Genomic DNA, 10,908 nt, shown 5'->3' on the forward strand with positions numbered 1-10,908 from the left:
GCTATGATGCCAATTTTCAGTGACAATCTGCATCAGCTTTTGCAGAGAGTAGAATCAATTATGTTTAATTTATTTGGCTTTAAGCAGCTTAACAACTAAATTGATAGTAATGATTTGATTATGATGCTCATCAAATGATTAAAAAAGCATGTGGTAAAACCATTATTGAGCAAGAATAATTAGCAAATAAAAATAGAGTAGCTGAGGTGGGGCTGTGTTGATGATAAGCTTCAAATTCAATAGTCAAGCTGATGTATTCTCAACAACACAAAAACGACATAAAAGGGTCAGCTAAAGCCCAGCTGTCATGAGACGAACTGTATGTTTAACTCATCAGCCCAACTCCATCTACCAACCAGAAGTGTACAATTCAGAACAAGCCAAACCATTTATGTACGTAAATTTGGTTCTTCAGTCTTAACCAGCGAAAAATACATCACTGCTAATTTTAGAAAGTGAGACTCATCTAGTATCTATACCGAAAATTTATAGGCTTATGTTATGCATATAACTTCTTGAGATGTTTATTACATTTAAATAGGGTATAAAAGATGAATAAAAAATTACGAATTGCGCTATTATCAACGACTAGAGATATTTAGATAATTAAATATTTTCATTTTTTTTGGTATCTTTCTATATGTATATTTTCATTTGTATTAGAAAAAAATCAAAGTCTCATATATAAAAGAGAACAAACTGAAATAAATTTATAAAAAGCACACTATTTAACTGCAAGTTAATTTTGTATATATATATATATATATATATATATATATATATATATATATATATATATATATATATATATATATATATATATATATATAATATATATATATATATATATATATATATATATATATATATATATATATATATATATATAATATATATATATATATATATAATATATATATATATATATATATATATATATATATATATATATATATATATATATATATATATATTATATATATATATATATATATATATATATATATATATATATATATATATATATATATATATATATATATATATATATATATATATATATATATATATATATTGACTTGATCTCATTTTGTTTCATAAGTATTATTCTTGTGTGGTTTACTTATATCCATTAATGACTGATAGCCAAGATATATTGAGGCAAAACATGGTTTCGCAACATGCATCAGTTTGAAGGAAAAAAATTTGGTCTTCACAGGAACCAGTCATTTCTAGCTCCGCTGATGCGGGGACGTTAACTTCTGGGGCTCATGCATTTCCGCCTTCGTCTTTCTATACGAGACAACTCATAAGGAGATACTAAAGGATGAGTAGGCTATGGCGGATCGTGCTTTTGATATGTTGTCTACATGTCTCCGTATCATTGAGATTGAGCAGACGAGTATAAACAAATGACTATTTTCGGATGACTCTGAGGTGAGAGACGTTCTAGATGCCATAATGGGGAGGCACGACAATACAAAAGGCAATGTAGGAACAGGTGGACCTAAGTTCATCCTATTCAATAGTTAATAGTATTTGTATTAGAAGCACAAGTTTTTTTATTCTATTTTATTTTAATTACATTTTGAATTCTAGATTTATTAATTGACTATATGCCATTTTTATATTATTCAGAAATGGTATAATTTATATAAAGTTGAAAATGGTAGTATGACAATGATATATAGTCAATTTTATCTCAACATCTCTAAAATAAAGTAAAAAATTACGGTAAGGTGTAGTTTCGAAGATATATCTCTAAATTTTGTTTGGTGTGAATATGGAGATGCTGTTGGGTATCAGAATAATATAAAATAATAATAACAATAACACAAGTAAAATTTGAGAGTTGAGTATAGGAATGAGAAGAAACACAATTGTAGCAAACTCTTGGATGATTAAGATGATTGTGAACTACAATATGATTATTGTATATATAATAGTTTCATATACTATAATAAGTTGATACTTATTATAGGATTCTACGTAATCTTCTCTACATCATAGAAACCAATGACTTATAATGCATTGAATTTTTCTACAAAAACAAAGATTACTTTATGTCCTCACAATCTCCCACTTAAAGTAATTTTGTTTGCTTTCAAAATTTCTTTCTGTTGCTACGTTTTAGATATACCATATGAGGACTTGCACCAATAAAACTTGTCAGCGTTGATTGACTTTGTCATAACATCTGCTAGGTTGTCTTTAGTGTGAATCTTCTGCATGTCCACACTCCCTTCCTCTACTACTTCACGGACAAAATGGTATTGAACTCCTATATGCTTTGTCCTGGAATGAAAAGCTGGATTTCTTGCAATATGCAAAGCACTCTGACTGTCACAATATACAATAATTTTTGGTTGTTTATGTCCTAGCTCTTCCAATAACCTTTGAATCCATATAACTTCCTTGCATGTTTGGGTAGCTTCCATATATTCAGCTTCTGTAGTAGATAGAGCTACAACAGTTTGCAATTTGGATAACCAGCTTACCGCTCCTCCTGCAATTGTAAACACATAGCCAGTAGTAGATTTTCTTTTGTCAAGATCACCTGCATAATCTGAATCAACATATCCTCTGACACAAAACTCCAATCCTCTAAAACATAATGCAACATCTGAGGTTCCTTTTATATATCTTAGGATTCTCTTAACAGCATCCCAATGCTCTTTACCAGGATCCGCCATAAATCGACTGACCACTTCCACTGCTTGTGCAATATCTGGCCTTGTACATATCATGGCATACATAAGGCTTCCCACCGCTGATGCATAGGGTACTCGAGACATTTGAATCCTCTCCGCTTCATTGCTAGGATTCATACTTGAGGATAATTTATAATTGATAGGAATTGGGGTAGATATTGACTTACAGTCTTGCATGTTGAAGCGCCAAAAAACTTTTCGTAGATAATTTCTTTGAGAAAGTCAAATCTTCCTATCTTTTCTATCTCGGTGAATTTGCATCCCTAAAATCTTGTTTGCTGGCCCCAAGTCCTTCATATCGAACTCCCTAGCCAATTGTGCCTTCAATTCTTGGACTTGATCTTTGTTGGGGCCTACCACCAACATGTCATCCACATACAACAACAAAATGATGAAAACATTTTCCTCAAACCTCTTGTAATATGTACAATGATCTGAGCTTAACATGTTGTATCCAAGGCTAATAATGAAAGAATAAAATCTCTTGTACCAACACCTCGGCGCCTGCTTTAAACCGTACAGAGATTTGGTCAACCTGCAAACCAAGTTTTCTTTTCCTTTTTCTTCAAAACCTTCTGGTTGGAGCATATATATTTCTTCTTCAAGTTCTCCATCGAAGAAAAGCAGTCTTTACATCCAATTGTTCAAGATGTAAATCATAAGCAGCACACATAGCTAACACTACCCTGATAGTGGTAAGTCTAACCACCGGAGAAAATATTTCATTGAAATCAATTCCTTCCTTTTGAGCATATCCTTTAACCACCAATCTTGCACGATATCTTTCCACTTGATCATTACCATCACGCTTAATCTTATAGACTCATTTGTTGCCGATGACTTTCCGACCTTCTGGAAGTACAACAAGATCCCATGTCTTATTTCTATGTAAGGCTTCCATTTCTTCCTGCATTGCTGCCATCCATAAAGAATCATTTGAGCAACTCACAGCCTCTTGAAAGGTTGATGGTTCTCCATCTTCGGTTAGAAGACAATATGCATCATGGCTTGCCATAACATAGTCTGACTGCCAATCTGGTTTCCTTTTCTGACGTGTTGATCATCGAACTTCAACACCATCGGGTTCCTCTGGTTCTTGTACCTCGTGCTCTGGTTCTGCTTCAAAAGAATCATCTTCAACAAACTTTCCATCTATATGAACAGTAGTGATATCTTTAGAAGTGCTATCATTTTCCTGCTCCCTTTGTAGTTCATTCTCTGCAAAGATTACATCTCTGCTGACAATAACCTTGTGGGAAGTGGGATCCCACAGGCGATACCCCTTGACACCGTCAACATAGCCCAAGAATATGCATTTCCTAGATTTTGGATCTAGCTTAGTTCTTTCTTGGGAGTTGTACATCACGTACACAAGACATCCAACCACATGTAGAGTAGAATACTCAGCTGACTTTCCTTTCCACATCTCCATCGGAGTCTTTAAACCAATTGCACTTGATGGCGATCTATTTATCACATAACAGGCAGTTTTCACGACTTCTGCCCAGAGCGACTTAACTAATCCTGCAGTTCGCAACATAGCTCTAGTCCTTTCTAGGAGAGTTCTATTCATCCGCTCTGCTACACCATTCTGCTGAGGCGTATGAGCAACTGTAAATTGTCTCATTATACCCTCTTCCTTGCAAAATGACAAAAAAATCATCGTCTGTATATTCTCCTCCATTGTCTGTCCTCAAGCACTTAATCTTCTTTCCAGTTTCAAGCTCAATTAGTGCTTTGAATTGCTTGAATATTGAAAACACATCTGACTTCTTCTTGATTGGGTATACCCACAATCTTCTGGAGTAATCATCAATGAATGATACAAAATATTTTGCTCCTCCTAGGGACATTTGTGGTGACTCCCATACATCATAATGAATCAAGTCAAGTATGTGTTTGCTCTTAGTAGTTGGTCTATCAAACTTCAACCTATTTTGTTTGCTTACCACACAATGCTCACAGAAAGGTAGACTTACTGATTTGAGCCCGGGTAAGAGATCACGTTCTGCAAGAACTTTCAAGCCTCGTTCTGACATGTGGCCTAGTCTGCGATGCCACATTGTCGTTGAGTTTTCTTTACTAGTTGATGCAATTGACACATCACCTTCTTGCAATGTCTCTCCCATAAGAATGTATAGATTTGCAGATAGCTTCTCTGCCTTCATCACTACTAGAGCACCTCTCACCACCTTCAAGATCCCACCTTCAACATGGGTCTTGCAATCGAGATCATCTAATTGTCCAATAGACAATAAATTTTTCTTCAAACCTTTCACATGTCGTACCTCTTGAATTGTGCGAATTGTACCATCATACATTTTTATTTTGACAGTACCTACACCAACAATTTTTAAGGCGTAATCATTTCCCATGAACATTGATCCTTCTGAGATAGGTTGATAAGTGTAAAACCAATCTCGTCGAGGAGTCATGTGCCATGTTGCTCCTGAATCAATTATCCAAACATTAGTGAGCTGTTTACTACCTTTGGAATTATTTGTTGCTCCGCTATATAGAATCTTTCCATTATCAGAGGTATTGGCAATACATCCTTGAGATGAACTTGCCTCAGAAGACTTCTCACCATTCTTCTTAAACCAACAATCTCTTTTCAAGTGCCCTTTCTTGCTACAATTGTAGCATCTCACATTCATCTTACTTCGAGATTTTGATCTACCATGATTTTGGCTCCCACTGGGGCCACGTTCCACTAATCTGCCTCTTGTCATTGTCAAAGCTTCTACTTGTTTTGAGTTTTCTTGACGGTCTTCCTTATTTATACGCCTGGACTCTTCCTCAAGAATAACTCCGACAACAATATCAAAGTATAGACGGTCTGTAACATTATTATTTGTTAAGTTGACGACAAGTTGATCATATGAATCTGGTAAGCTCTGAAGTAGTAGTTTTGCACGTTCATTTTCTGCTATGCTAAAATTTGTCGATGTAAGTTGAGCAAACATTGTATTTAGAGTGTTGATGTGATTTGTCACAGATGTGGATTCACTCATTCGAAGAGTGTATAGTCTTCTCTTTAAGAAAATTCTATTGTGAAGTGACTTGACCTCATACAATTTGATGAGAACATCCAAAATCTCCTTTGCAGTTTTCTTTTCGGCAACGCTAGACAAAACTGAATCTGCCAATGCTAAGTGCAAATTGGCAACAGCGTTGCTATCCATCTCATTCCATTTTTCGTCAGATAATCCCTCAGCTCTATCTTCAATTACTGCTAAACAATTATCCTTTCTCAGGATTGCCTTTATCTTTAGTTTCCATAGGGAGAAATTACTCCCATTGAACTTCTCAATCTCAAATTTTGCCGTCATGGTAATTTCAATTAAACCGGCTTGCACAATTTCACCGTGAATAATATTTGCAGCGGAATATGGACCAATACCAAAGGCTCTGATACCACTGTTGGGTATCAGAATAATATAAAATAATAATAACAATAACACAAGTAAAATTTGAGAGTTGAGTATAGGAATGAGAAGAAACACAACTGTAGCAAACTCTTGGATGATTAAGATGATTGTGAACTACAATATGATTACTGTATATATAATAGTTTCATATACTATAATAAGTGGATACTTATTATAGGATTCTACGTAATCTTCTCTACATCATAGAAACCAATGACTTATAATGCATTGAATTTTTCTACAAAAACAAAGATTACTTTATGTCCTCATAGATGCATCTCCAGATCATTTATGTGGAAAAAAATGTGTTCTAGGAAAGAATGATGGGATGTACATGAAATGATTCCGAAGATGCATCTCCGAAATAAATACGGAAGAAATATGGGATGAAATAAAACTGAACGTGATTTGGTAAGACCAAAGATGTGTCAGAAAATACATTTTTAAAATCAAAGAAATAATTTCGAATTTTCATAAGATAAGATGCTTTCCTACCATTTAGGATGAGATTCACTTTAAGGTTTTATTTAAATAGTTTGAAATGAATGAAACAGAGAGAGGAATACAAATGACATTCTATAATTTGGATATTTCATAATGAAATGGAGCAAAATAGCTGTTAGCTATTCAATCTGAATTAGAGGACAAAAAAGGAAGAGAAAATGAAATGAAATGCATTTTAATATAGCTACTCTCAATTTCTTCTATATTGGATTTTTTAAAGGAGAAATGAAATTCCTACACCAAAACCTACACCTAAATCCGTATTTCCCTGTTCACTAATACGGTGAACAATGAAATATTATAATAATATATATTTAAAAAAAATATTAAAAAAAGATTTTATTATTTTTTTAATTTTTAAATTAAATGATATTGATATAAAATTGTGTGATTAACCAATTTTATAATTTGATTAACCAACTTTTTACATTGTATTAACCAATTTTGATGACTATTCAAAATTTATTTGGACAACTGAACGTTTATTAACCAACTTCATAATTTTATTAACCAATTTTTTATTTTTTATTAACCAACTTTGGCGTACTAGTAAAAATTATTTTTAATAGCTGAACATGTATTAATCAACTTCGTCATTTTATTAACCAATTTTTTACATTTCATTAACCAACTTTATTTCATTACTTTAAAGACACTATTCATGTACTTATCATACACTATTCATAATTATTATTTTTTCATTTTAAAAAAATATTATTCACCGTATAAATACGATAAACAGTATATACGGTGTATGAATTTGGTGTAAAAAATGGTGTATGAATAGGATAACTGCTTTCAAAAAGGTGTTATCACACGGTTTGTAGAAGTGCACTATTGTAGTAGTGGTTCACTTTATTTTCAAACACTTTATTTCGTTCGATTAAAACATAACCTAAAAAATTAAAAATAAGATTTTATAAAAATAAATGTGTTCATTGCATTGAAATTTAAAATATACATTAAAATTTTAAAGAGAGCTCTTAATGTCTTAGCCAGACACAAATTTTTATACATAGCTAAAAAAATTAAATTATATTCTCTTTGATCTTATCTATAAAAGAATTATTTATTAGATAAATCAAATAAAATAATTAATGTATCTGAATAATATATAGATCAAATACATTATACATTCAATGAATTTAATTTTTCTTTTATAAATATAATTAAAGGGAGTAAAATAATGAAATATTCCCTCTATTTTTTATTATTGAAATTTTTTTGTATTAAATTATAAATCGTTTTACAACACTAACAAATTATAAATTTTATTTTTATAATATACTCTTAAATATTTATTATTATTATTATTATTATTATTATTATTATTATTTATTCAATCATTTAAATACAATTTTTATAAAATCTTTTGTAATTTTTTAATAAAATAATAATTATATTTTTTAATACATTTGAAAAATGTAAAAATGGTTAAAAAAACATATATACAAAAAACTGTCCATTTTAATAATCGCTTTGTTGTTTTTTTTTTACAAATAATTCCACCTATATAATTAAGGTTTACAAAAGCTTCCAAAATGTGTTGTACACAAATTTCATGATGACGTACATGCACCGAAAAAGGAAAATAAATCATTTTAAAATCCTACAAAATTACCACACGGCAGTGTACATTTCTCAATTTTGAGCTCTCTAAACGAACAAAAGGAAAAAAGGCACAAGAAAATGCCACTTTAGTTTATACTTTTAAGCCTCACACTTTACTTTAACTTTTATCCACAATTTACTCCTAACCATAAAAACCCAAAAAAGAGTTAAATAATTCTCCCTCCGATCTCAAATATAAAACAACAATAATCTTTTTTAATGATTTTAAATATAAATAAAAGTCAAATATATTTATTATATTCAATATTATTATTTCAAACATACCATATTTTTGTGCACATTTCTATGTTTTAAATTTTTTTAAAAGAAAAAATAGGAATAAAGTTAGAAAAAATATAAAATTTAAGTACAGTTAGATATTTTTCTAAAAGGGTAAGATTTTTCATAAAATTATTTATATATAAAATCGGAAAAAGTATATCTATCCCAAAATAAATATCATATTTTAATAAATTATATATCAACATCACTCTTAATTTACTATGATCATTAGAATACACCAATAAATAATTTGATAAAATTTATATTCTTTTTCTTTCTTTTATCACATTTTTCTATGTAAAATACTCAAATACTTAATTTGAGATGGTCAAATACTTAATTTGAGATGGAGAGATACTATAAAAAATACTTTGGAAACATAAAAATGCTTATCTTATCTTTTTAGTTCTTACCTCCAAGTTCAAAATGAATTCTAACAAGTACCAGTAGTAACGCTTAGTTAATAATTACTTTCAATTAATTTGACCTTAACTTAACCGCATTAACCACCTGATTCAATGGGCCAAGTTATCAAAACCAGGTAACCAAAGTTATGAAAACCATAATTGTTAAGAATAATAGGAATATAGAAAAGAAAAAAGAAAAAAGAAAAGAGTAAATGAAATATAAGGTAACGCATCAACTTTCCACATAAGAAAAAGTTGAGCTAATCCATTTCTCTCATAAAAAAGTAATACAACCAAAGGTTTGTTGCCCTTAACTTATCATACACCCGACAGCCATATACAATAAATTATTATTATGACTAAACAAACATTCAAGATTAGATACCCCACTTACATCACAAAATGGTGCCAAAATTCCACATTTAATTAAAAGAAAAAACTATACCATAAAAAGAGAACAATGTCATAGAGTCATTGGATTGGAGTTACTTGATTTATAATTATCATCATTATTATAATTATAACAAAAGTAAGATGATTAGTTTGGCACATGATTAAATGGGGAATCTATTTGGCTCTGTCTTGAATTACATCAAATCCCATCTCAGTTGGATCAGTTGCTTGAACTTCATATGAGATTCCATCTAAAGCTCTTCTCAACCCATCCTTTGATGTTGCGTATAGCATCTTTGCTCTTATCCTTGATGCAGTTGGTGACCTGAAAAAAAATCACTCACATTTATATTCATTCTCATCTTACAATAATTGCACCTAAAATTTGGTCATTAGATTGACGGTGAATTCAATAAACTCAGCAAGACACTGAAATTCAAATCAGTCAAATTCATTAGATTGACGGTGAATTCGATAAACTCAGTCAGACACTGAAATTTCAGTGTCTGACTCAAAATCAGTCAAATTCACCGTCGATCTAAACATAAACTTAGATCGTCTTTGAAACGTTGTGGAATCCAACTCTGAAGTTGGATTAGACAAAAGGACATTGTGGTAAAATAATTATTGGATTAATCTAACGGTTGAGATTGATGAGAAGTTAGAACTATACCATGCAATGAAGAAGATCTTGCTTTTGCGGCAGTTATCAACCGTGACAAAATCGAAATCAAAAACAGCATATCTACAATCATCGTTAGGCAAAGAAGCAGCAAGATCATCATAGTTTTCTCCAGGACCACCAACCTTATCGACGGTCACAAGCCTCGACCTTTCATCGATCTTGAAAACTATGTATCTATGCACCTTTTTCCACTTCATCTCCATGAAAGAGCTCTTGCACTCTTCAGTTACCCACATCCCAGTAGTAGCCTGTTCAGATTCATAACAATTTACAATAAACATGATGATAACAAAACTAAATTGGACACTTTTATCACAAATTCATCAAAGATGGAGTAAACAAGTACCATTTTGAAAGCCATCGCCATTGTTATCTGCTTACTTTTTTTTTTCTTCTTTCTTACTTTCTCTGTCTTTATTTTTATAAAGGTTGACACAAATTTAAAGGAATGGGACTCATGTCTATTCTATATATAAATAGAGTCTAGATGAAATTGCCATTGGTTTTTTTTGTATTTACCATTTTATCCATAGATTTAAATACTTGTTGACTTTTTATATATTTACATTGAATTTGATTTATTTATTTACATACATTTTATTTATTGTTTTTATATTTTATTAATTAATTTATTAAAATTATTATTTTTAAAATATTTAATTTATTTATTTATTCATAATAAATGTATATTGGAACACAGTTTTAAGACCGCCGTGGTTTTATTGTTAAATGGTTTGAATCTTTTAAATAAGTGGTCAAAAGTTTGACGGATGATTTGAGTATAAAATTTATTATTATAATAATATATAGTTATTGAATTATATTTATTGAGATATATTATTTACTATATAAAAGATTATTTGTATAATTAATTACATATCACA

General features: G+C 30.6%; 1 protein-coding gene across 1 annotated transcript; it reads right to left on the reverse strand.

Moving 5' to 3' along the window:
* Positions 1 to 9,166: 9,166 nt before the first annotated feature.
* Positions 9,167 to 10,502, reverse strand: LOC127106577 (actin-depolymerizing factor 5). The gene is made up of 3 exons (XM_051043858.1): positions 10,371 to 10,502; positions 10,013 to 10,272; positions 9,167 to 9,664 (listed from the first exon to the last, which is right to left on the reverse strand). The coding sequence occupies exons 1-3, from the start codon at positions 10,389 to 10,391 to the stop codon at positions 9,514 to 9,516; spliced, it is 432 nt and encodes a 143-aa protein (XP_050899815.1). The 5' UTR covers positions 10,392 to 10,502; the 3' UTR covers positions 9,167 to 9,513.
* Positions 10,503 to 10,908: the final 406 nt, after the last annotated feature.

The sequence above is a fragment of the Lathyrus oleraceus genome, chromosome 7 (assembly GCF_024323335.1).
Source record: "Lathyrus oleraceus cultivar Zhongwan6 chromosome 7, CAAS_Psat_ZW6_1.0, whole genome shotgun sequence".
In the NCBI taxonomy this organism is placed as follows: Eukaryota; Viridiplantae; Streptophyta; class Magnoliopsida; order Fabales; family Fabaceae; genus Lathyrus; species Lathyrus oleraceus.

Coding starts and splice junctions, on each gene's coding strand:
- LOC127106577 (XM_051043858.1), bottom strand. CDS start 10,391: ATGGCGATGGCTTTCAAAATG. Junction 10,273..10,370: donor TGGCGATGGCTTTCAAAATG/GTACTTGTTTAC, acceptor GAATCTGAACAG/GCTACTACTGGGATGTGGGT. Junction 9,665..10,012: donor AAGATCTTCTTCATTGCATG/GTATAGTTCTAA, acceptor ATTTTTTTTCAG/GTCACCAACTGCATCAAGGA.